The 27,055-nt window shown below is 45.6% G+C and overlaps 1 protein-coding gene across 1 annotated transcript in view; it reads right to left on the bottom strand.

Moving 5' to 3' along the window:
• Positions 1 to 302: 302 nt before the first annotated feature.
• CAPN13 (calpain 13) overlaps positions 303 to 27,055 on the bottom strand; it is a 44,587-nt gene continuing 17,834 nt past the window's right edge. Inside the window, exons 5-20 of the mRNA XM_050893090.1 lie at positions 26,444 to 26,618; positions 24,888 to 24,959; positions 23,373 to 23,458; positions 21,871 to 21,945; positions 20,860 to 21,026; positions 19,218 to 19,363; positions 15,995 to 16,155; positions 14,390 to 14,426; positions 12,634 to 12,696; positions 11,546 to 11,603; positions 10,399 to 10,466; positions 8,627 to 8,695; positions 7,436 to 7,514; positions 4,397 to 4,513; positions 1,411 to 1,466; positions 303 to 352 (exon numbers count right to left, since the gene is read on the bottom strand). Of these exons, the coding sequence (XP_050749047.1) occupies positions 326 to 352; positions 1,411 to 1,466; positions 4,397 to 4,513; positions 7,436 to 7,514; positions 8,627 to 8,695; positions 10,399 to 10,466; positions 11,546 to 11,603; positions 12,634 to 12,696; positions 14,390 to 14,426; positions 15,995 to 16,155; positions 19,218 to 19,363; positions 20,860 to 21,026; positions 21,871 to 21,945; positions 23,373 to 23,458; positions 24,888 to 24,959; positions 26,444 to 26,618 (1,456 nt within the window). The 3' untranslated portion in view covers positions 303 to 325. The remainder of the gene's footprint in view (positions 353 to 1,410; positions 1,467 to 4,396; positions 4,514 to 7,435; positions 7,515 to 8,626; positions 8,696 to 10,398; positions 10,467 to 11,545; positions 11,604 to 12,633; positions 12,697 to 14,389; positions 14,427 to 15,994; positions 16,156 to 19,217; positions 19,364 to 20,859; positions 21,027 to 21,870; positions 21,946 to 23,372; positions 23,459 to 24,887; positions 24,960 to 26,443; positions 26,619 to 27,055) is intronic.

The raw sequence follows: 27,055 nt of genomic DNA on the forward strand, positions 1-27,055 counted from the left end.
TGAAAATGTGTTACCTCAGGTGGGAACAGGGGGCAAGTGGCTAACTGAGCCACTGGTGGCCTGAGCAACTGATAAGGCCATCAGCAATTCCCCAGAAAAAATAGCCCAAAGTCCAATTCCCTTTGCAGCCCCTCTCCAGCCCCGCTCATGCTGCAGCTCTCACCTTTCTCTTTCTCTCAAAACCCATCATAACCCCAGCGTGAGCTTTCTGTAAGGTCCCCACTCATATTCACTGTGGCCGCTGTAAGGGCACCCACCCCTTTCTTCTCAGTATGTATAGTACTAAGGAGATTTCTTACCAGCCACATTGAGCTCTGACATCTTTTTAGGTGTACATGACAAGAGACAGCCACTGGAAAAAGGAGAAGAAAAAGTGCATTTAGATAGTGATGTTACACTAAGTCTTCAGACATGTGTCTCGGTACCTTCAGGCTGTGACGCAATGATTATGCTCCTTTTGTCCTGCACAGGATAGTTACGGGGTTTTGGAACTGCCTTTTTCCCTTATTACAATTCAGACCCAGAAACGCTCTCCATATGTTGCTTTCCGTGATAAATTATTGCAGCTGCTGCAGCAGGAGCAATTGCTGGGAAAGGATGGCACCTGTGTGATTGCAATTGGAAGGGATAGCAGGCTCTGGGAATGTGGTTATCCTTCAGACTATTCCGTAAAACAGGTTCCGGGCCTCTGCTTGGAAACTCTGCTCAGCTCTTGGTGCAAAACAGATTTAATGAACTATGAGCCACTGAACTAACCACAGAGTGTAAACAGGAGCCGGCAAGATCGTAAATGGTTTTTTAAAAAAATCTTTTTAAACACTGTGTCGTCAAATAACAGTCCCCAGACTGATAAAATGCAGCACTCAGGCATATCACTATGGAGCACAGCAGGACTTTTGCTTCAGACTAGCTGATAAAAAGCTTGATGTATCCCCATTCAGCTAGCTATCCTTCAGGCTGTGCTTTTAAGACAAACAGCAGCAGCAAGCATTTGTCTGCTATTTCTTTCTTAAAACCAAGATGTTTTGCAATTCAGAATTAACAGATGGGGCAGTAAGAAATGAGGGCATGGATCTTTTTTTGTCACTTCCTCAAAGTCACTTTGAGCAATGTTTCCAGCAATGACAGGGTGGGGTCAGTAAGGGAAGACTCCTTGCTTTGGACGTGGATGGCCACCACTGAGCTGTGCTCACCCTAGCGAGGCTGCGTGACTGGGGCCAGGGAACCCCAGGGAAATACCTCCCACCCATTACACACATTCAGCCAGGCAAAACCCTCACCACTGTTGGTGTCAGAGGCAAAACCCCTAGCAACATACATCACACATCATCTTTAACTTCACCCTCCTGCTAACATACTCAGTGGTCCCACTTTGGACCTGGAGAGAAGAGAAGGAAGGAGCATTCTTACCTCCATTGCCGTCACCAAAATTTGTGATCCGCCCTCTGCTAAGTTTTGAAATGCATCTAGGGGTAGAACAAAGAAAATCTTATTTCATGAGGAGGAAGCAAGAATGCAACGCAGACATAAGGCTGTGGCAGCTGAGGAGCAGAGCTGCAATCCCTATGCTGGGATGCTCTGCCTGGCTCAGGTGTCCACCTGCAGTGTACTGCCTAGCCACATCTCATTTCTGTGCTGGGTACCCCCTCTGCCTTGGCCCTTGGATCACAGCCTGGGAAGGCATCCCAATTGCAGGGCCAGAATTTGGCAAAAGTGTAGGGACAGGGAGTGCTCAGTGTGACTGCTTTCATCTCCTCTCGTAATTTGTTTAAATTGTACCTCCCGTCTGAAGACTGACAGGAGAATGGTGAACTAAGGAAACACATCTTCCCACAGGGAAACTTTCTTTTGGTCCTTTTCCATCCTCCCTGGCAGTGATCACAGTGTGCCCTAAAGAAAGTGATTCTCTTGAAGCCATTAGTATGCCTTGCAAGCTTTTTCCAGGGAATATAAATGCAGATGCTGCTGTTATTCAGCTAGTTTGAAATTAACATTGCTGAAAGTTTTCTGACAGAACACTTTGCCATCAGAAAATTTAAATCCATCCAAATATTGATATTCTATGTGCACATTTATATTGCAGTTTGTCTAGGAGAAATGTTCAAACCCAAGTGTTTGGGTAAAGTCAAAACACAGTATTTCAAGTTCTTTTTATTTATTTTGAAATTACTTTTCTCCTAGAAATGTGCTGTTATAAACAGTAATAAAAATTTGAAACAAATTTAAGTCTGTCTATCCTTGAATGGTACATTTCTCCAGAAGCCTGTTTCCCACCCTGAATGGAAAAGGCATTGTAAGACCGTGAATGCCCAGCTTTAGACAAAAGTACAAGGCTGCTGGGAGAGTGTAGGAACAGGGCACAAGGGTGCATTGCTCATCTACCTGCAACCAGAGCTACCTATATGATCCAGAGCAGAGAGAAAGCTGAGAGGAAAGCTAACACGATGAAGCACATCCAGCCTATACTGCTCTGAAGAAAGGCGTAGAACAAGGCAATCCCCATGTTGCACCCAGCCCCTTGACAAGGTTGTATTTGCAGGGCTGGGCTTGCACCCAGCAGTCGTCTTAGGAACAAATGGCAGCGCTGAAGTTACCTCCTCTGGGCAGAGGTAAGTGCCCCTTTACTGCTTCATTAACTCCAGTTAAATAGAGTTTGCAAACAAGCTGCTGCTTTTGGTTTGAGTCTCATCTCTGGCTATCTTGAAAGGATGAGTAATGATTTAATGGGATAGATTTTATTTTCCCTGCTGCATTCACATTATCATAAAGGTGGACTGCCTTTTATTCCCACTTGGCACCCTTAACCTCTCCTGTAACAATCTTATTCACAATGATTTGAAAAGTTTGAGAAATGTATTCCACATTAAACCCTCTGTAAAGTGATAACTGAAAGAGTTGAGAGCATTTTAAGATACTCATTACAGACAGCAATGAAACTTTCAGAGATTCCTTTCCACATGGATGCAAAGGAGTTGTCTTTACACTGGCACTTAAAATGTAAGAGGATCTTTTTTAAGATGAAAAAAAAATGCCATGGTACTAATTTAGGCATAAGAATTTTCATCTACAGCAAGTGACATGTATAATCACAAAAAATGGGTGTTTACAAGTTATCTGTTTTTTAATGAAAGCATTAAAATCAGGACACGCTCTGACTTTCTGAGCTGCTTCTGCTGTACCCCCTTGAAATGGGGTTTTAGGCAGTGTCATCCGGGCAGATCCACTGACCACTATTGGCCCATAAACCATCAGTGGTAAAAACACATGATAAAAAATGAACACTCATTTCCATGTGCTGTTGAAACCCAGCTCATTCCAAAGATGAACTAAATTGCTGTAGCAATGTTCTAGCACATGGGTCACAACTGCTGGGTCTGTTTAACTGCCAGTATTTCCAGTCAAAATGCTTATTATTAGAGTAGTAAAAATTATGCCTTTGTAAAACAGAATTCCATTTACTTTCAGGCAAAGGCTTATTTACAGACACTCCCTCCTTGCAACTGCCAGACAATAGCTGGATTCAACACAGGGCATGGGTTTGTTTATCCACTGAGAAGGATCTCAGATCTTCTCCTTACCAAAGAACTGAGAGAACTTTACTGAAGTTGGTGGCAAAAAAATCTCTCTAGTAAAAAAAAAAAAAAAAGCCCCTCCCTTGCTGTGATTCAGACTTCTCTGACTTTTAACCAAAAGAGAAAGCCTTCCACTTGAGATGTGTTGCCTCGTTCCTCTTCACTAGGCATGAATGCTTGCAGTCTCCCCTCAGTGGTACCGGCAATGCTCCACATCACCCTGGAGGAAGCTCTGCTGTGGACCAGGATGCTCAAGCTTGTGTGGAAGGGCACCAGCACAAGGACACATCTTGTTTTTAGAAAATGAGTCTTAGTGCATAGGGGCTCTAAGGACAAGCCTGCAGAGGCCAGGCTAAATTCATGCAGCAAAAAAGGATTGGCAGCTGAAGAAGTTCTGGATATACATTACCATCGCTCCTCAGCAGGGAAAAACACAGGGCAGCATGGTGCCACTGCAGCCCACAGGCACTCTGATGAGCTCTGATGGGAAACTGGGGGCCCATCTTCCTTCTGGCCCCTTTCAGCGAGAGCATCACTGTATTCCCAGCTGCTGCTTTCTCTCAGCACTAAACTGCTCTCTACCAGCCAGTTGCTCCTGTGGGCAGGAGACAAATCTGGCTTCTGGCAAACAGGCTGCCCAAAGGGATGCCTGGACCATGCCTGGACTTTGGGCACGTTTGTTATTTCCAAGCTATGCTGTTAGACATGTATTATCATGTCTAGCATCGTGTCCCGTGCCTCCTGCCACTGCCCTCAGTTTGGCTTTGCAAGCTCCCCTGCTGCCACGTCCCCTGCCCGACCCCAGCCCCGGTGCTGAGACTCACGGGTCATGGTTTCAAGGCGCAGCATGCAGCACACAAAGTCAGAGAAGCCAATTCTCCTGGCAGCATCGCCGTACCGCAAGGCCATCAGGCGCAGGAGCTGCTCGTTAACGGCCAGACCTGCGGAGGGAAGAGGAACGACAGCACTGGGGACGCACTGCGGGATGATGGACCAGCTCTGATGACCTTGTGCACTCTGCAAAGAAGCTGGGGCCCTCCCTCAGCCCCCTACCCTGTCATGCCGACTCTCTGCATCCCTGGACAGCAGCTTGCCTTTCCCCAGGTTTGTGCATAAGAGTTGGGGTGGGGTGATGGAAAATCGAAGTCCTAGCCCTTACTCGAATTGTGGCTTGGGTCAGCAAGCAGGAAACACTGAGCTAACTAATCTAGTGTTATCTTGCTTTGCCTTTTTAGCTTTTATTTTCTATAAGAAAGGGTGATTTTCTTTGGCTCATAACTGTTAAAAGTCTGAGCGTAGCATTCACAATAACACTGGTGCTTTCTGCTAAACAGGGAGATACCACATGCTCATGCCATTATGCAGTATAGCATGCCTGGGATTCTTAATTTTTACATTTTCTCTTATATTAGAAAATGGTGAAGGGTGCATTTCATTTTTATTAGCTGATTATTCAGTATTTGTGTCACAGTCTGTTTGGATGGAAAATGGTATTCAACTGAATGAACAAAAATTGCCTTTTAGAATTATTCTTTTATTAGTTAAATAAAACTACTCTAAATGTGCTGGCTATATAAGAGGAATGATTTAAATATATTTTGCACTAAAAGCTGATTTGCTAAACAAAAGAGAAATTTTCTGCAGAGAGCTGGACTGATAGCTTCGGTTTAATGCATTCTCTGAGACTTCAGTAAAGTCTCATTTGCTCACCCCTAGTTTTTAGTGGCTCAGCTGGAAGAGAAGTAACTTTCCTGCTTTTTTAACCAGCTCTAAACTTTTCAGTTTTAAATGAACTCATCATGGAGCTAAATTAGTTGACAAGCAGAAAAAGAAGGAAATGGTTTCTCTACACCTGTGTAGGGGGAGATACAGCCGATGGAGGTGGGTTAGTATGTCGACAAACTCTGGTTACATGAGCCTAGTTGGAGAAGGTCTCCAGCGGGAAACAGACACATAACGCTGAGTATTTAAATAATGGAAATACATTTGGGCTTAAGATACATTTCAAATTAAGATAAACCCAATTTTATATTTTTTTCCTAGGAGGAAAAGTTAGTAATTAAAAAAATCTAATTAATGAAATTTCTTCTTTTATTCTGGTTTTAAACCACTGCCAAGAACCACTGTAGTAGTGAGCAATGAATTCTATCTCATTTTTAACCTTTTGAAGGCAGTGGGAATTCAATCAAGCTCTCTCTGGAGAGCAGATTCCAGCAAGCATTGCAGTGCTGCTTATGAGATGCTGTAATCGTGTCTTACACTAGTAAAACACTGACAATTTGGTGTGGTCAGTCTGGGATATACTTGCTCTGAAATCTGCTCACCTGGCAATGTCTCTCAATTAACCTCATCAACAAGACTGAAGTGTCAGTCCTCTCTGTTCCCACGACATTTCAGTTATGTGCTCTTGCTTGTGTGTAAGGTTACTCCCCACATCTTTTGTCTGCTGGATTCCTCACTCTGGTTTTAGTCAAGCTTTAAAATACAGACTTTACGTTTCCCTATTTTTTTAAATTATTTTGATGCTTTTAATATTGCCAGTGAGGAGTTTGTAAATACAGCAGGCCAATGCGCCTGCATTTCAGGGCAGCACTGCTGTTAATGCAGCTAGCCGCCTTTACTCTGGCAGAAAATTTGACCCATCATTATTATGCTTTGAAGCATTAGGACAACAGTGAAAATTAAGCGCGCCCACTTCAGTGTTTTGCTGGGGAAAGCACTGAATACTTCAGGGAACAGCTGGCTAGGAGCTGTATTTAGATACATTAGTGCCATTCCCAGAGGTACCACCAACCTCCCAAATGCTTCCTGGGGCTGTCCACTCCTTCCTGCTTAAAAGCCAGGACGGGGATCATCCTAATGCAAAGCCAGATTCAAATGCAGCTGTCTGGCTCAGAAGGCAGCAAGAATGAGCTTATAATTTTCTTTTTTTCCCCCACTCAGAACAGCTTATATCCTAACATGTATTGAATTTGCCACTTAACAGTGCCTTTTTATCCCTTCAAATAGCTGCACTGTTTTGGCTGCCAGGACTTCTCACTGTACAATTTTCCTCCCAGTTTTACACTTTAGCGCCTTTCTTACAGAATGGACCTGGCAGCTTCTCCTTTGACATTTGGCACATTAGTGCTGCGCTCCTCAGGCAGATGCTAATGCTCTGCCCACCTCAGCAACAAAAAAATTACTTGTACATCCCCTGAGCTGATGGCTTCCACGGATAGCAATTCTGCACTGGGTTACTCCTGGGCACACCACCACTCCAAGCTCCAGGTAGCCAAATGGGAGCTTCTCTGCTTTACGATTATAAAAGAGGATTCCTGCCTCAGAGCTGTATTTCATGCACAAAGTCTCTGGAGAGATGACCCAGCTAAAATGCTTCACTCATATGAAGGGCTCCCATGCACTCACTGCAAGTTTCAGCATTCGTGTAGCCAACAGAGGTCAGTGCACACTAAATAAATGTCTGTCACTGTGGCTCTCCCTTGTAGACTTAGTCACTGCTCTGGAGAGAAACTGCAGGAATTGGGGCAAGTGCAAGCATGGACTGTTCCTTGCTTCTTTCCTCTGCTGGATCTTTTGTCCATGACCTGGAGAGACTATGGATAAGCTAGTCTGCAGGCTCTGGCCAGTGCTGTGCTTCTCTGCATCTCTCGGCTGGCTCCCCAGCTGCAGTGCAAAGGGTTTCTCCCTGAAATGAGCTTTCTGTCTCAATGCCCTAAAACAATGCAGACCTCTGAGCAGAGCTGTGATCTAGCTGGCACCTCTGTGCAATCCAAACCGCTTCCTCCCTGAAGCTCTTTTTCATCCTTTCCTTCACTGCCACAGGGACAAGAAAGGGAGCTGCTCAGCACCTACGGACGTACCTGCTGTCTGTATTGCACTCTTCAGTTCAGACACATCAAGAAATCCAGAATGATTTCTGTCTTCCTTGCTGAAGATATCCTAAAAACAGTGTAAAGGCAGATTTCAAGCCCGTATCAGCATTCCCCAAATTTACTACTACATCTAATTATGTAGGATGCTTTCCCTCCTTAATAAATAGGCTGCAAGGAAGTTCGACAGATGAGGTGGGGTGACCATGACAAGGAAACTCACTTCCAGAAGGCTCAGACAGTATATTACTGTATAAGAAATCCCACAATTTTGGGTGGGTGGAAGCCTTTTTGCTCACTCTCCCTGGTTTATGTGTGCTGGCAGCAATGGGAATACTCACACCTCCACTGACAAAAAGACATTGTCTATAACATGTAAAATAAGCCAGGAGTCCCTGAGACCCAGAATGGTGTGGGGTCATCTTTCCCAACGCACCATTGAAACCCCACAAGCCACACTTGAGGTGCTGTCAGTGGGAAGAGCACCATTGCTAGATGGGGAACTGGCACTCCATGTCCTAGGTGGCCTCAGACCATCTCAAGAGGGATGAAACAAAGTAGAGCCCACCCAACCCTGAGGCTTCAGAAAACCTTCCCGTCCTGCACCGGGACTGAGGGAGAAGGACCTGACATAGAGAAGCTGCCATGCATGCCCTGGCTCTGAATTTAGGTGGGACCCCAAATACCAAGCTACTGTCCTCACTGCTTCCAGACCTAATGCTTATCCTGGGGCAGAGATATTTCTCCCAGATAAAATTTCATCGGATCCTACACATTTGCACTACAAACTGCAGCAATGAGGAAGTGACATTTTTCAGATGACTCTGCTCAAGAACTCATTTCAGCTTAGAAAGCTTTTAAAAAAATTGCCAGTGGTGGCACACAAACAGAGATTTCCATCAAATTCTGAGCCTAAATTGGCCTGCCTACCTTTTCCCACTTTTTCCTCAATACTCCCTGCACTAGAAAAGCCTCGGCTGCTTGTTTGGAGCACTTTACACACACCACTGCTTCCTGAGCAATCAACCTTTGCATGAGAGGATGGAAATCTGACCCACTAAGCAAGCAACCTTTGCAATGTTTTTCCCCCCAGTGCTTTGATATGACAGAGCATCTGCACCCTGCTGATGAAAAGCCCAAGAGTACAGTATCAGCAGAGAAGAGAGAGCAGCCCCCGTGTACCATGTACTTAGTGAGACTTCGCCAGAGGCTCCCGAACTCCTGCAGTGTGAGTCGTCCGTTCGAGTTGAGCTGTGCATTTAGTTAAGAATTGAACAGTTAATGATGAGAGCTAAACCTGGCTGTCTTTGTTCCCAAGGATGCTGCCTTCACATAAAGAAAGACATAAGATGCAGTCTCTTCTGTCTGTTACTTTGTGTTGAGAACGCCAAGAGCTTTTCTGCTCTCAATTATGTTTAGAGTTAAATTCACCTTCTTTGGCACATTGTACAGCTGCTCACACCTGCGCTCACAAACAACAAAAGGTTTCTATTTATATGGTGCTTTTAACCACAAGGGAACCTGCAGTGATCGCTTCCGTTGACATTTAGCCACCGAGCAGAGAGGCCCCTGTGGATGAACGCGACCCCATGCTCCAGGCCACATGTGCACATTGCCTTGCCTCTGTGCATGAGGCAGCACAGTATTAGCTCTGGCTGGATCCTCCCGGAGGAACAGGCACTGAAGGAGCCAAGAGCGTGAGGAGCCGATCCTGATGCCTGCTGTCAGAAGGCAGCAGCAGCCTTTGAGCCATGCATATGCCACATGTGAGAAAACACTTCCCCACCATGAGCTGCAGGAGCCCAGGAGTGTCAGCAGACATCCCCCAGGGATGCTCAAAGGACTATGTCAGTGGACCCGCTGCCCTCCATACACCATCTAGGAGTCCTGGGCAGACATGCAGCACCTCACCTAATGCAGCTGGGATGGTGAAAACTCCCTGAAAGCAAAACTCATCGCCAGTGAAATGTAAGCAGGCAAGTGCCACTGCCATGAAACCTGAGTGAAAAAAGCTGATCCTGTCTTTGCAGGCCAGGATAGGTCACACTGTACATGGGTTGTATGCAGCCCAGAGAATGAAAAATCCATCTTGAACTAAAGCAGAGCAGTGGCTTTGTCAGTTCTTTGCACGTGCCATGCATTCACAGTGCCCACTTAGCCCAGGAAGGGCTTTGGAAAGGGCAAAAAGTCTCTTTCACTGGCTAGATGCAGAAAGCTGGAAAGAGAGAGGGACTTCTGGTCATTTTTATTCATTCTCTGGCAGTCTGTAAAGGTCTGAAAATGTCTTAAAGTTATTTCAAGTCATGGAAGAAAAGAGACAGTAAGCAAGCAAGGGGGAGAAAACACAGGGGGGAGAATTTATGTTTTCATCAAGAAGCCCTCTTGTTCTACAACAGCCAACAATGTATTTCCAGTGTTGTCTTGTTAACAGTAAAAAGACTGCATGATCCATCTAAATAGGGAAGGTACACTGGAAAGGATGAATGGCCTGCCAAGCAAGTGCCTGTGATTCGGCGGTGACAGTGCTTCTCCCTCTAACACCAGCTTTGCTGGCAGTGCTAGCAGCCTGCTCGAGCCACCGTCACAGGCCAGCGTGGTTGCAGCTGTGATGGAAGAGCTGAGCTATGCCTGAGCTCTGTGCTGCCGCCTCGCCTCGGGCTCTGCCTGGGACTTGCACCCAAGGGTGAAGTTTAGCCAAGCCCTGGGCCCTGCAGAGGGGAAAATGAGAGCAAAGAGTTAGCTGGTAGTAGAAAGATGACCCTCACCTTTCAGCAGACAAACCAGAGCCAGAGCACGCATGGCAAAGTCCTGCATAGACTGTGGCACAGTTATTTATTGAGGACTGTGGCTAATATTTACTTGCAGGTCCTCACACTGGGACACTCAGCTCAGCCATAACTCAAGGCAAGGATGGGCAGCACCCAGGAATTTTATTGCTTCTGCTGAAAGGATACATCCATCAGAGCTAAAATGCCTCTGCATGAATCGAAGCTGAATCTTCCTCCCAGGCTGGTCATTTCATCTGCAAAGATTGACAAAACAGAAGGAATTAGCAAGAGAGCAAGGGAGGTGACAGGGGCATCAGGTCACCATTCGGAGGGAAGGAAGACACCAGTCTGAAGGCTGACATAGCTAAGAAGCCCCAGATCTGGCTCAGGTTCTCAAACAGCAGCAAGGGCTACGTGCCAGGCTGAGATCCACTGAGGGAGTCTGACATGTCTCAGACATCTCTACTGCTCCCTTCCCCAAGGACAGGTGCCCTGTTTGGGCTGACAGGTAGCTACTCTGCACAGTCTCTGCCCACCTGCCTGCCCTGATGGAAACTCTTCCCTCTTGAAATAAGGATAAGAGAAATGACAGTGACAAGAAAGGCCATTTATGCTGAATTAGTGAGTCCTAAGAGCACTGTGAGCCTTGTGCATGACTGAGTTGGTTCGAGCCCTCTGGCTGTGCCCCGTCTCATGCTGTTTTCGAGGTGGGTAGGTTAGGAAGGCTGGGAAATGCTGAAAGCCAGCTTGAGGCCTCTACAGAGAAGCGATGCAGGACAGGGCTGAACTGGGAGAAACTGGGTGACAGTGAGGAGAGTGGGAGGCACAGCTCCCTGGGGTGCTCACTGGTGCAGCCCAGCCAGGGACTGAGTTCCTGCTGCAATTGGTGGGGCATGGAGCAGGAAGGGGAGCTCATGGGGGCTGTAGGGACATCCAGGAGAAGGGCAGCATGGGGTAGGGTAGGTCTGCGAAGCAGAGTCTATTCCTTGGCAGAACTGGGAGGGGGAGGGGAGGGTGAAATTTGGCTGTCAAGCAGATGCACAACTTTGCTGACAGCCATGCATTAAAGAGTCTGTTAGCAGCTGGTATGGGTTGCATTGCCTTCTTCATGTGAATATTACTTCCATTTTGTTTAAAAAATAAAACCAAACTGCTGTGCATGTAAAGGAACCCTGGTGGAGGCACTTCTCACTCTTCAAGATCCAACAGTGCAGTAAGCCACACTGAGGATGTTTGGAGGGCCATCAGGACACCACTAAATCCTCTGTCTAATTTACACTAGACTAAGGATAGGGAAGCACCAAAGACATTAGCTGGGTTGTAAAAGCTTTACCTTGCAGGATCACTTCATTAAGGAGTTGTTGTAGCTGTGAGGCATCAATAGTTGAGCCCTAATGCAGAATAAAATGCAAAGAGAGGTCTGTGAGCATAAAGTTTTCTCCTGTGTCACTTTTGCCAGAAACTTCTTTAGTCTTGCACTGTGGCAACCAAGAAGGACCTCTGCTTATATCAGAGGAGCAGCAGGACTCCCTCGGGAGCATAACAAAGCCCTCCACGCTGCTGGGCCACTCTTTGTCCTTCCCTACAAGAGTCTGCAGGGGAGTTACAGGCACTCCCATCACCATGGGGTATTTTCAGCAGTGATGGGAACACTTACTGACTTCACCAGCCCCTAGCTGGGTAGTTGCTGATGGGCAGGCACAGCAGGCAGGTGGGTGAGTGGGCTGGGAGCACAGGCACTGCTGCCTGCTTCCCTCTGAGCCACCCATCGGTGAACCTGCCCGCCTCCCTCCTGAGACACCCCCAGGGCATTCAGCATGGCAGCCCGTGTTCATTTTCACCTTCGTGCATTGATATAACTATTAACTGCAAGAGGTCCATTGTGCAAGTGATTTTTTTTCGTCTTGACTAAGTCGAGGAGCTCTTTATAACAGTTTATTAAACCACTAAAAGCATCTCCTGTGAACACACAGAGTTGGGCTCTGAAAGAGCGGGAATCAATTACTCAAACGCTGACTGATGTCTGGTTTCCAAATGCTGCGAAGGCAAATGGAAAATGATGCTGATGAGAGGGGGGAATACCCAAGGCTTTCTAATTGCTTTCAGTAAATAAACAAACCAAAGCCAAAAAAAAAAAAAAAGTACACATGCAAGTCCATCACCAGCACAACCACAAATCTCCAGTCCTCCCCTGATATATGGGGCTAGCCAAACTATCCCAGCTGAATGCCCCATTTTTCTCGGGGTTTTGGCAGGTCAATCAATACTATTTTCAGGGTATCCACTTGAGGATGGAGTTACATTTCCAAAAAACATTTTTCTAAATGGATTTGTATCAACATCATAGATCAGTTTTTCTTTTTGCAAGTCCGCGTGCCTCTTTTATTTTTATTTTTCAGCAAGATGTTTTAGATAGGATACCTGCTTAGCGTATCTTAGGAAGACAGCCTTATAGGAGCCATCCTGGTTCTGTCTTGGTACATCCTGGATCAAAGACAAAGTACGCACATAAATAATTCAGTTACAAAACAACTGGAGGCAGAAGTCTGCAGATCCAAACAGCACTTTAGAGAGGGCAGGGAATGTACAGTACAGGCTGCAGTTTTAATACCCCAAAAGTAAAGTGCACTAGGAGCGAGGAACAGCTACTGCAATGAAGGAAGAAGCATAGTTTGCATGTTATCACTTAGTACAACCAGGAAGGAGCAGCTCAGGCCCTGAGGAAGACAACAGAATACATCCAGGGTGGAGTTCAGCAAGTCAATACATGAGTATAGAGATATAAAGCCTGATCCTTACTGATGGCCCTCGGTTGAAACCACCGGTTTAGAGCATGTGAAGATTCATATGAACCAAGAAAATAGAGCAGGAGTTGACTTTTCCTTTTTCTTGTACCTTCTCAACCCCAAAGCAGGCTTGACTGTACCTGAGCAATTGCGATTCAAAGGTTAAGTGATTTTTTTCAACCCTCCGGTGGGGAGATCCACCAGGCACTAAGGGGAACTATCCTTAACATTATAAAGTTTCCCCAAAAAATCTAAGCCTAAGCCCCAATGCCTTCAGCTCTGTGCGAGATAATTCACACCAGTGAAGCCCAAATACCTGAACAAGAGCAGAAAGTGTGGGTACCATAATTCGTCAAAGTCAAAACATTGGCTAAAGACAACAGCCAAGTAAACTGACAGCTTGTCAGTAGAAAGAGATAATAAGCCACCATTTACACTGCCCCTCTAATGGGGCTGAATTGCAGGCTGGAAAACGAATCACAAGGTAAGGACTCTGTTTTCTGTTCTCCTGAAGCAACTTTACACCTTTGGCTTCAAAGACCTGCACTGAGTTTGCACTGCTATAAATAACAGCCTCTCAGTGGCAGGGTTTTGCAAGCAACCGGTGAGACAGCAGCACGGACTGGACCAGCTCTGGCAATTTGCACAGTTCACAGTGAGGAAGTTCAGCAACAGATGGTAGCTGGGTAGACAGGTAGACAGGCTGAAATGTGTGTCGAACTAGAGGCGCAACCAGTTTTGAAGTGTAATTTCCCTTATGTCTGTGAAGATATCCTGATAAAAATCAGAAGAAAACTGCTTTGGGCGTCACCTCTATGGACTCCTGTGCTTTATAAGGTGCAAGCACTTAAATGAAGCCCTTCCCATGGGGGAGGCATGTATGACCCCGCTCTCAGGTGTGAGGTCTTTTTAAAAGAGGTTAAACTCAAGTTGTGACTTTTTCATCAAAATTTCCCCCTCTCTCCTCCTTAGATACATACCCATTTTACAGACATTGCAAGAATTTAGTATCTTTGAAATGTGTTGGTCAAATTGTTCGAAGTGGTGAGGTGAAAAGGACAGATGGACAGGCTGACAGAGGGGCTGTATAAGATTTGTTTCCTTCAAAAATCAGGCTCTGAGAGACATAGGTGAAGAGGAAGGGCTTCATTGTCACTCCTGTCTCTCCAGAGAGGTATCCCAGGCTGGTCACCTCCTCTCCCAGCAAGGTTGCAGGGTGCCACAGTCAAACTCTGGGACAGGTACTGGGTGGTGAAAGGAGAGAAGAGCAGAGTGGTGTCTGGTACATAGGGAAGGAAGAAGAGGAGTCAGTAGAGGTGGCTACCAAATGGTCAGCTCTCTGGGAACAATTCACCACCACAGTATCTACATCAGTTTTCACAGATTCTTACCGTCAGCAGCAGTGGGCTGGGCAGGGAGTTTGAGTTCCTAGAAAAGAGTTACAAGAGTCAAACTGGGAGAGAATGGGCCTTTTCAGAGCATTGATTTGCAGATGTGGCAGAAGGCAGGCACCAACAGGAGCACTCACCCAGCCGGCAACCCCACAAGATGCTCAGCACCCACACTGCCCAGCCTGTCCCAGTTCAGTCAAGCCTGTTGCACCAGTCCTGGGTCTCTCTGTGCAAGCAGACATGAGCAGGTCTGAGTCTCTGGCTGCTCTGGGGCCACTGCCTTCCCTGAGCCGGCCCTGCTGGCACCAGCAGCAGAGAAAGGGTAACTTGTCTCATTCTGAGCATGCCAGGACTAGCCTCACCACACAGAAGACAGGGCTGCCCTGCCTTGAGCCACACAAAATTTTCACCTGCTTTCTCTTTGCCTAGTTTAATAGTCAGGAATAAAAATAGCATCTGGGCTATTAAAAGGCAACATCTTTTAAATGTCTGCAGACTGCCTGAAACTGAGCCGGGGTCACCATTCCTTCTGAGACTCACTTAGTAGCAACATTCTATACTTGCGTTTTGCTTTTGGTAGAGAAATTAGGCAAGCCAGATGCTATTTTTATAGCATCTGCACTATTATATAGGTGAGTGCTGCAGGGACCCACAGGAAGGGGATCCCCATACTTGGCCTAGCTGAGGAAGGTCTGTGAGGGTCAGAGGTTCTCCTGGGAAGTGCTGCCTCCCAAGGTAGAGCCGCCTTGTGCATGACTTATCATGCTGAAGGCAGTCCAGCCCAGAGCACAGATTTCTCATGTTTGTTTTCCATAACTAAGGAGTTGCCTTAGTTGGTTCTGGGCTATTTTTGCCAGAGGCCAAAGCCTAGAAAGCAATCTCATTATTAAGATATGGGCCTATGAGGTAAGAGCTGCAATCACCTCCGCTATAAAGCTTGCTGAAGGAAAGCCACTGCACATCTGATGCTTGAAGGTCATTTGGTAAGGCTGAACGCTGGGGCTTGCTCTTTACATAAAGCACACCCAGATACTTATGTGAAAATGTGATAATAGCTGCCTTTGTATGAACTAAGATACCATTTTTCCACTAAACTTATCTTCAAGACCCCTCTCATACCCACAGGAAGTCCTACCAGCCTGTCTATGAGATGGCTGGGTGAAAGGATCAAGGCCTTTCACTGCTTTTTGGGACCTGATCCATCTGGCATACCGCCGGCATAACATAAGAAACTACATAGCAGCTGTTAGGAAAAACAGGCGCTCAGTCCTTCTTTCAGTAAAGAGAGATTTCCCCACAGTCGGGGGAGGGGACACATGATGACATATCTCACAATTATTGCTCGCTTGTGTGGTTCTTTGTACCAAAGCTGAGACCCTTGGTGGCTGCAGATGAGCTATTGCCCTGTTCTGCAGTGGCCACCCCCATGCATCTGACTACACGTCTGATCCCCCTCAACATGGTACTTAACACTCGGCTGTGTCTTCCCAACACGCTTCTAGAGTACGCTAAAAGCAAATTGCCACATTAGTTATCTTGACATTAAATTGTTAAATCCTGGCACACTGTAAGTCTGGGGCCTTTAAGGAGTACTTATCATCTTACTCATTGTAGTCTTGATTCTTCAAGAAAATTCGTAAGAGAAATTCAAATTCTTGGTCCTCTGCTGTAGCAGGAACAACAGCATAGGTTCCTGGGCTCAACATAAAGTAGTTGGTCACGTCTCGAGTCAGGGAAAAATTTTGTTTCAGAACTGTGGAGTTCTCCTGAAAGAAAAATATAGCTGGCCATCTCCTCTCCATGTCAGGAACCAAAGTAATCAGCAAGTGCACCCACAGCAGCCTTACATTCCCATAGCTCTCTAAATATACACTGTATCTAACATGCCTTAACCTCCCCAGTGGCATGAAAAGCCCATCCAGGTGACAGACTTTGTTCAAGGACACATAAAAAATGCACAAGGGTGGAAGAACTGAAAGAAACGGAAGGCAAAATGAATGTAAGTGGATTTGAAGAGAACTTCAATTAACGTTAAGCAGACTGGAGTTCGTGAAGGAATCAAGGATGAATGCTCTTACTAAAACTTCCCTGAGATCTAGCATGACTCAGCATGGTCAGAGAGCTCACTAAGCATCTCATCCAGATGACAATGCTTCAAGAATCACAACCCAAACCTTCCAGCAAGTGTCACAAGAAAACAGAATATTCTGATCTTTCTTCTGTTATTCCAGTATTTTTGCTGAGATGAAACAAATATAATGCAACAGCTATTACTATGATGACATGTAAAGATAGCATAATAAAAAACCCTTACTAAACATATTCCCCAAAATACATCAGCGTGTATAAATTCCATTTAGAATGGTTATACAGCGTGGCAGAGTTATTTATGAGCCATGCCTTTGGGAGACAATAACATAAAACCGCTATTTTGGGAGGGAAAAAAAAAAAGATGACTACTGTTACAGACGGCTGGGAGGTATGTAGACTGACAAGTATTATAGGTCGGATCTTGAGCAGATAGAAATGGGCAGTGCTGCAAAGAAATAAATGGTGTAATCCTTTTTTTACTTTTGGGTCTCATTCCACACTCCTTCTGGTAAAAAGCAGAAGCAGATTAATCTCTCAATGGAGTCAAAACTGGTGTGAGATGAGAATCAGCCTCTATACATTGCTCAGCTGTATCACACAACATTAAACTTCCCTCACAGCCATGTATTAGTGTTCCACATCTATATTTAATCAAAGGCTTCCTAGAGCTATCAGATATGTCCATTCTGGTTTGCATCCTTGCCAGCACTGCATTCCCCTCATCCTGCCGAGGCATAATACTCTTTTTACTTCACAGCAACAATTTGATGCATCTCAAAAGGTACTGAACAATGAATGATCCTGCTAATGAATAACGGCAGTGAAAGTGGTTCAGGGAGGAAGGGTGAAGCCACATGAATCTTAGCAATTGCACTCTCCTTGTGCAAAGAAAACCCCTTGTAAACTTTTACGCAAAGATGCCACCTCTGCCCTCAGACACTGAGGCTAGACACTGGAAAATAAACCAAGGGAATAGCACTGTACACCTACCCTGGTTTTAGCTCCTGGACTTTGCTTTTGCTGCTACCAGGGCAGGATGCTGGGCTGGCTGTGAGGAGCTGGTAGACCAGCTCTCATGTTAAAATACTTAGGCTGTGTCCATGGGGGAATATTTTCTGTACAATCTGCTGTGTGGATTTGTACAAATATCATTACATTACTAAAAGCTATGGCGTGACAGAGCAGCATAACTGTCCCCTTTTCCTCATTGATCAGGTGCTCCACAGTAATTCTGGTGCCTCTAGTAACGGTCTGTTCTGGCCTTGCCCTTCAGCTCCTGTGTAGGAGATCATCTACGATCAGAAGCCCAAACTGAGCCTGAGGTGAGCTAGGGGCTGACAGCCCACAGAGGCCATGTCATCCAGACTTGACATACTCACTGAATTTCATCCATCCTTGGGAACATACCAAGAGAGAGAAAAAATAAATGAACACACCTGAGCATCAACTGGAGGGGAAGAAAGAAACTTTAAATATAAAGCAAGAATAGGGCAAATCTGTCCCCTAGTCTATTTCCTGATTAAACAACCTCTTTTCAAGGGACCCAACATCTATGCCATCACCTCCCAGTGAGGGTCATTTCTGTTAAAATGGGTAACTAATAGAGGTGGACACGCATCATGCAAGAGCATGCAGGGACCTCCATGTCTGGTGACTGTTGGGGGACAGCTGATGAGGATGCTGGAAGGAGCAAGTTCCCCATTTACCAGGAGCAGCAGATCTTTCTGAGTGGCACAGCTGGCCCCATGATGTCCTGCAGGCCTGGTATCTGCACTGGGCAGAGGATCTCCTTGCATAGGGATAGGGAGTTCCACTTGCTGGAGGGATGCTCTTTTTATTACATCTTTTATTTCTCAGACACTGTTTTTTATGAGCTACAAAGCCCTGCTCTTCCTTTATGAGGAGCTGTTAGACTTAAGGCATCAATTATTCAAAGTCTGGGACTAGGGCAAACCTCTCCAGTGATCAGGAGAAGGCGAAGTTAGGGTCACAGCAATCTCTGCTTCCTTTTATTCTTCAGGTTAAGAACAACCCCCTCCCACCCTCCTCAGCCAACAACAAAAACACTTTGGAAAAGGCTAGCATCCATCTGCACTAGCAATTGCACTTTCAGTAAGCCTGGTAATGCTCTGACAACAACTGCCCTTGAAATGGCACCTCCCTGGGCAGTCAGCAAGAAAAAAGAACAGGGAAATTGTAGTGGAGGTCCCAGGTATCTGAGTGGATTACCTCTGCACTGGTCTTGAGCAAAGCCTTCCATGTAAATGGGTTTTGCATGGCATTTCTGTGATAGAAAATGAGTAAGACAGGCGCATTTTGGGGAACTTCGCTTTCCTACTAGACCTGGAGTACTGCTCAAGTGCTGTGGTTAGTGCTGGCTGTAATGCCTTGTGCCAGGCCAGCAAGGCATGTCACCAGTACTGCTGGGCACAGACGATATTGCCCTGCCACGTCTTGTAACCTGGGGACTCCCTGAGTTTCCCAGGGCTATTTTGGGATGCTACAGAACTAAAAGTTCAACCTTTCCTTTCTTAAGACATGAATAAAGGAAACTAAGCCTGCCTAACTCTACTTTTCCTGTGATGTTCTACGATAGAAGGCATCCAGAAATTCACTCCAAATACTGATTGCCCACTTTTTACAGCCCAAAAGGCAGTTCAGTCTTTCACTTCCATGTACAGGTATAATAAGCCACACAGAAAACAACAGTGCCTACATGATACCCGATTGTGCTTACCATGGTGATCAAAAAGCCAATCTTCAGGTTTTTTGTATCCTGCATATCCTCAGCATGTTTTTGCATGAGTGAAATGACTACATTATAGGTTTTTGGGTCACAATCTGGCACTTTGAAAAAATACTGAGGGTTCATTGAAACTGCACCTGCTGAGAAAGTGTTAACAGATTAATAGTAGCCACATAGATGTCCCAGTAGTAGCCTATTGTGTAAGATCTTGCTTATATGGACCCAGAGGAATAGGTAGTTACTGCTCCAAGATCCTTTCAATACAACAGAGTACCGTAGTCTCTACATTACCAGTAGGACTTGAGGCATCTGGAGTTAAACTAATTGCGCATTAATCATTTTAGAAATCTGTGGCAAAGTCATAAAAGTCATACAGATTTCTCAACCCCCTACATCTGCTTCACCTACATGGCACACTTTCCCCGAGCAGAAAAGCAGTGATTCTTAATCGGCTGCCTGACCCAGTGGCTGAGCTGAAAAGGACTGTGACTTGAAGATCATAAACACATAAAAGAAAAAGACAAAATGGTCCAAAGCTATCCTCCCCTTCCTTCCTGTTAGTGTTTGTGATGGACAAGACAGAGTGTTGAGCGCCAGAGGGAAAAAGTTTCTTCTTGGCCAAGGTTTTGGTTAACAGAAAGCATCCCTGGTAAGAAAGCAGTAAAATGCCCAAACTGGGGAAAAAGGACTGAGATGGCAGAATCTGCTTAAACCAGTCTAGACTTTAAGCCATGTAGCTGTGTTGGGAGGCCTTGAAAGCTGCGATTTAGCCCGATTGTACTTGGACAGGAACTTTACTAGAGGGCTGGTGGAAAACACAGCTCCAAGGAAAATGGCTCTGCCCACACGCTCTCAGTTCAGCCCTTGCACCTCTTTGCTTAGTCCCAGTGCCCGTGGGGTGCAGCAGCACAGGCATTGCTTTGTTATCACCCCTTGAGACATGGTGATCAAGGTTATGAGGAGGAGACTGAAACCTGTAAGCCAAAACCTGTTTGCTGCTAAGTCAGGGATCAGCATTGCAGAAAAAAGAAGCTCCTTCACTGACCACATGCTACCATCTTAGATTAAAAACACAGAGCCCAAATAGTGATGCAGCTGTAAAAAAAGTAAGATAAGTTAAGATAAGATAAAAATTTAAAAAAAAATACTACTAATAATCGGAGCTTGCAATGCCAGAAGAGTCCTTGCACAGGCAGTAAAACCAATGGTCTTATCTGCTCAAAGGCCTTTCTACCTTCGAAAATAGAGCTTTGTAGCACAATTCTTTCATTTCATATCCATTTAATTTCAGACTATTTCTCGCTCTGTAAAATCAGCTACTTATCTGTCAGACCACACTTTCTGATGAGGTCACCAGTAACACCTACTGCAACTGGCTGAAAGAAGATAGACAAGCACACTTTGATTTAAGGAGGTCAGGGTTTCTAAATCACAAGTCTCCTGTTTTAACTCAGCAGCCAGTGCTGCTGCTTTGTTTCTGCCTCTTTAGCTGATAGGTGCTGTAATGGGAAAGGGCAGGCATTAACAACTGGCAATCAATATTTCTGCAATTTGGTGCTCAGAGTGAATGTCTCACTGTAAGCACCAGTGGAGAGGAGGAGAGGACTGGGTGACTGCAGTGAGCGTTCATTACCTGGGGAATAGTTCTTCCTGCCTGTGGCAAGGACTGGACTCCACAGGTTGATGTGCCTGTCCACGGACCATGTTGTGCAGTGCTGATCTCCAAAGTCCAGAAATGTTGGGGTGCTGTTACATATATACAGCCAGGAAAACTGCTCCTGGAAGTTTTCACAGGACATCCTGCAGAGAAGGAGAAACTCTCAGCTTTCAGTTTGAGACACCGGTCAGGTGAACTCACCTTCACCCCCCGTGTCTTTAAAAGGGGATTACAGAGCGCACTGCAGGCTGTAGCTGAGCTGGCTGATACCGTGCAGAAGAGGTCAGCTCAATGCATTTGGGCTGCCCTAACTGCACCAAAAGTCCCAGGGAAATTACAGGGCATGTTCAGTAGTACCTAGGTGGAGCCCTGCTATCTTCAGCACATCTGTGCCACTGCACCTTGCTTTGTCCCTCTGCAGTGTCCTGCCCCACACTCATGCTTTGCTTAAACCTGCAGTGTCTATCTCAGATCAGCCTGCTCTTTCCGTGCTTTCCTCAGAGCCTCACAGGGCAAGTGTGCATTTCCTTTTCTAAAGGATGGATCACACATGGCTAAACTGGATCTGAGAGTAATCAGACGCAGTTAAAAACCACAAGCACCTGCAGAGCAGTCAAGTGCACAAGCTCTATGACCTGCTCAGCCACCTGTCCCCTCCAAGCACCAGCCAGTCCAAGATTCAAGCTAGGCACTTTATGAGGAAGGGCAGTGTGACAAAATTACTAGGTCTCAGGGAGCTGGATTTTTACTTCTCTTGCTTTTCATTTTTTTCATCAGCTTGTTACTTAATCTTGGCCAGCTCCTTTTCTCCAGGGCTTGTTTCCTCTGAAACCATGGGGTCAGGACAACTTCCAATTTGCTGTTTGCACACAGCTAACACGGGGTGCCTTGAGCCATCACTAAGATCAGAGAACTGCCTAAATGACTCTTTTTCATAATGAACGCGAACAGAAAACCTGGTAGACAGAAGGATCAATAGGGAAATACCAGAATTCTCCATCTTCCTTATTTCTGAGGAGGGTGTCTCTGTATTTAGGCTCAACATGGTCCCACTGAGGAGAGCTGCAAACAGGAACAAATCAACAAGCCGATGTGAGGCACAATCTTCCATCTCTCTGGCCAGCCCATTCCTCTAACCAGTCCATCAAGTCATGAGGGATCAGGAGGGGTGAGCAAACTGCACGTTGGGAACAGGACTTTGCTTGATGATACCTTCATAGCGAAGGCCAGGAAACAGAGCTCTGCACCTTTGCTGTACCTGTCTGAGTTGCCCACCCTGGGATGGGGAATCTTGCCTCTGCCCTCCAAGCCCCAGTCACCTGTCACCATGCTAGAGGTTAGTGAGGTACCAAGGCATAGCACTCTGAAGTGCTGATATTACATTGACATGTAGAGGGCACATTAGCCAGTCAAATGTGTTGTTTCCAAGCAGCATGTTTATAATTAAGTGATAATTGCATTTTCTGCAGAGTTTAAGATAAATAAACAGAGCATGAATCAATAATTTATTGATTTATGCAGCTTACCTGTGAACGCAGTCTACTGACATTTCAATTACAGTTAGGATTATAGTTCACCCTTCCAAAAAATGGGAGGATGCTGTCTGAGCAGATAGCTATTATCCCAGCCTTAAACATGTCTGCACCACCTGCCAACCCATCCAGATGTAACACGCTAGCCTGACTTTTCTCAGCAGAGAAGTTGTGAGTGTTCCTAGCAACAGGGAGAGGTGGGATGCTATTAAACCACATAAGAGTGACACATGAACGTCTCTCTAGTCAGGAAAACACTGACGCAATTCCACCAGGAAAACTAACATCTATTTATCTACAAAATACTGTTGCAGTCTTCCTCTGTATCATTCCTTTCCTCAGGAAAGAGAAGTTAGCTTATACCCACAGCGGCAAAGTGGTCCTTGCATCTCCAAAGCTGTATGCAGGATCCAAAAGATCAGTTCAAGCCATCCAGTGGCACTTTGCCTTTGCAATAACCAAGGACCCTTTTTGTCTCTCTGTGTTCAATACTCCATAAAAATACTGCCCTACTCTCATGGACTCTGCTAACCATCCTCGTCCCAGATTCAGACTCATGGGAGGGGAAGAAGGAGCGGGAAGGTGGATGCACAATTGCTGCAGGGGAATTCAATAGAAGCAGCCAGCCAGTGTCTAGGGGCATGGCCAGAGCTTACTCCAGGTAATAACAACTCTTTCATCCATGACTTATCTGGAATTACCCACTGGGAAAAATGTACACATAGACAAAAAGGGGTACCTGAGCTAGGCCTAGTGAGGAACACATATAAAACCAATGCTGCATTAGTTTTCCCTGGATTGGATATCTGTGGGCAGTTGCTTTGCAGATGGAAATAACGCTTAAGGAATTGATTTAGAAACGCCTGCTTCATTATAATGGGTGCAAGGCAGAGGTCCTTTACAATAAGCCTATAAAAGAGTGGTTCTCCTTATGAGATTAAAGCTTTAAGACCATACTCATCACTCCAGGGCCCCTTCCACTCCCCATGGCCCCACGGATTCCAGATCCTGATGATATGTTTCCAGCCATTCTTGTAGCGTATCTGTAAAGAGCAAAGAAAAATAAACTCAGTCACAGCTTTTCACAATTGTGATATTCAGTGAAGAGATGGGTAACAGAATGGATCTTGTTCTATACCTTGGAGACCTAGTTTAACTTCTGATTTCATTTGACTGCAGCTAAAAATCAGTGCCTTTTGCTACATTGTAAAGGAATGACGTGTGGGAGAAAACTGCACCCATTTTGCTTTTCTGAGGACAGTGAATAGCTGACACAGAGGGAAGCAGCAGCATTCCTGCCACACCGCGTGACTTCAACAGCCTTGGGAAAGCCCAGTGCCTAATTCTGCACATCTGATGCTGTGAGTCAGCAAAGGCAGACACTTTGAGGAACAAGGCCACCAGACTGCCTGGAGTGAATGCTGACTGTCAGCACGGAGAGATGATGATAAACAGAATCTGTGGGTCTGTATCTACAGTACTGTGGTTTCCAACAGCTGGAGTTTCTGGTACTTTTCTCCTCTTGCTGGGGCCTTCTCTGTAGCCTGGCAACCCCCATCCTTCCATTTTGGAGCCTCTTGGCTATGAGCAAGTGTCCTCTGAGAAGCAGCACACTGACTATGATCATGGCACCAAGCATGCAATGGCATGAGGGGCTATGAACTAAAGCCAAGCTCATGCAGGAAATCATTAAAGAGAGAGGGAGAAGGGAGAAAATAGCTTAGGGAAAACAACGTCCCCTTTCCACAGTACTTTAGGTTCTGAGATTAACATGTGTTGTAGCTATCTTGCTTGATAGCATAGACATTTTTTGGTTTCCTTCTTGGCCTTGCTCACTGTTAACTCTCCCTGTGTGTGCTACAGCTTAATGGGGTAAGCCATGTTCTGACTTCTGGTTGTAAAAAATCTTTCACTGCTTTTGATCTGTGTGATAAATTTGTCCTGTTTTCAGATCAGCAATATTAATATCTAGCCAGGATAAGCTCTGCATGAGTAGAACAGCTTTAAAAGATGGAGAAATGCTGTTCTTGAACCAGCAAGTTATTCACTTTTCACACAGTGATTTTTGGCAGCTTGTGATTGAGCTGAACAAATGTAGATTTGCATCATATGACAAATCCTACAATTTCAGCCAGTGCTTCTATTCCCATTTGAAACAGAAAAGTGAATTTTTTAAGAGTCAGCATGGAATGAAAATCCCCAGAAATGCTGTATTTGCTGTTGAAGTGTCCCAAAACAAAAGTGAATTTAAGTTGCATTTTTCCATTTAAAAAAATTATAGGATTCAGATATCCTCCCTCTTCCCGTTGTGCCAGAATCCTTCCATCTCCTGGAATTTGAACTACGTGATTTCAACAATCCCTCCAAAGCATGAAGCTAATTAAAATTACTCTGAATGGAACAGCAGCGTGACTGCCCTGTAGTGGATCACCAGTACAAGACCACCAGGCAGGAACAAGTCCTTGATCTTACCTTCACAGCTCCTGTGATAGTGTAGGCATGACCCTGTACAATCCCATTCCTCAACGTGTTGTTCCTCCTCGACTGCAGAAGGGAGAAAGCACAGGTTTTAGCTCTCTGCCACACTGCAAAGGTGTGGCCATCAGCTCCCAGAACTGTCATTTGGCACGGCAGAAAAAGAGACTTGGTTTTTCGCAGATACACTGGCTCCAGAGGAATGTGACTGTTGTTCGCACTGCAGCCATAAGCAGGCCAGTAAATTTAACAAAACTACAGGTCTTCACAGATTTGCAAGTTCTTCAGCGGTCCAGAGCTGCTGCAACTGCACAATGACCTGGACTGGGTCACTGGCAGAGTTTCCCTGCCACCCACAGCCAAGCGTCAGCCACCTGAGCTGAGGGGCTAGTCCTTGGCTTGTTTGCAACAGCTGGGCTTCGTGTCCCGATGAACCAGGCATTACAGGAGCAATGTCACACACTTTGCAGTCTTCCCTTACATGCTGTAAGGGAAGCCTTGGCAACCTTTTAGCAAGATGCTTGCTGAGCATCACAAAGCCTTTTGCAACTTCCCAGCATTAACACCAGTAGCTTGCAAATCACAATGCGATAATAGCATCCTCTCGCAGAAGAGAGGTGCATTTTGGCCTTGCTAGAATCGATCACAAAGCTATGAGGCCAAGATCAGCCGTGCTGCAAGAGGATACCACTCTGTCGCAGTGGAATTAGCCAGGAGAGAAGCCACAGACCCCTCTCTGACAGACCAATCCATCTACATCTACCCAAAAGCCTTTACATTCCTTACTGCATAACCTTATCTACTTTCTGCTGCCAAGATCTCTTCAGGCATCCATAAACTGTAACTATTGCACAGAGTGATTATGGACTTCCTTTTTCACTCAAAAGAGCAACCTTTATGTAAACATGGTAAACCAAGAAAGTGTCCTGGTTTCAGCTGGGATAGAGTTAATTGTCTTCTTAGTAGCTGTTACAGTGCTGTGTTTTGGATTTAGTGTGAGAATAATGTTGATAACATGGTGATGTTTTAGTTGTTGCTAAGTAGCGCTTATCTTAAGCCAAGGACTCTTCAGTTTCCCATGCTCTGCCAGCAAGCAGGTGTGCAAGAAGCTGGGAGGGAGCATGGCCAGGGCAGCTGACCCGAACTAGCCAAAGGGGTATTCCATTCCATAGAATGTCATGCCCAGTATATAAACAGGGGGGAGTTGGCCGGGAGGTGCGGATTGCTACTCGGGCATTGGTCAGCGGGTGGTGAGCAATTGCATTGTGCATCACTGGTCTTTTCTTGGGTGTTATTTCTTTTTTTTTTGTTATATTCCTTTTCATTACAAATATTATTTTTTAATTATTATTATTATTATTATTAGTTAGTAGTGTATTTTATTTTACTTTAGTTATTAAACTGTTCTTATCTCACCCCACGAGTTTTACTTTTTTTCTTCGCCTCCTCCCCACCCCACTGGGAGGGGGGAGGGGGAAGTGGCTGCGTGGTGCTTAATTGCTGGCTGGGGTTAAATCAGGACAGAAAGGCATGCTACTGGCCCTCTGACTCACCTGGCCTGAGGTGCTACACCCCATCAGACACCGAGATTTGTCAGCTGCTTTCAGTATCTCCTCCAGATCAGGAGGGGGATCCTTCAATGAAAACTGCACTTGGACTCCACCTGTGAGGTCTACTAAAGCATCAGAAAGGTAGCCTCCATGCAAGTTCTGGTAGGAGCCCCGCAACCTGGGGGGGCGGAAAAAAAGTCAATTAGTCCTTACACTGTGTTTTAATAAACAATGTACAGTGATGGCTTCCAAAATGGACATGCACATTGAGGCAGTGAGCATGGGGAGAGCCTGGGGTGTGCAGACATTGGGGCCAGGTAATGAAAGGAAACGTGATTGAAATACATGGACAGACACAACACATGCACTGTGGAATGAATGAGGCAAAGAGAGACTTTTTCCTGTGTATTCACCCACATCTGAGGCAGCTGTCTAGAGACATTTACAGACAGTGGAAAATAATAAGGTGCATCTCATGCCAATGCAGACATTTTAGGGAGATGAGCTGCATCTCATCTTGAAGTATCCGGTTTCCTTCTTCTGAACAGAAAGGGAGCCAAGGGTCGCTAGTCCAAATGGATGTTTCAGATCAAATGGAGCTGAACTGTTAGTTTC

The sequence above is a fragment of the Gymnogyps californianus genome, chromosome 3, assembly GCF_018139145.2.
Source record: "Gymnogyps californianus isolate 813 chromosome 3, ASM1813914v2, whole genome shotgun sequence".
Taxonomy (NCBI): Eukaryota; Metazoa; Chordata; class Aves; order Accipitriformes; family Cathartidae; genus Gymnogyps; species Gymnogyps californianus.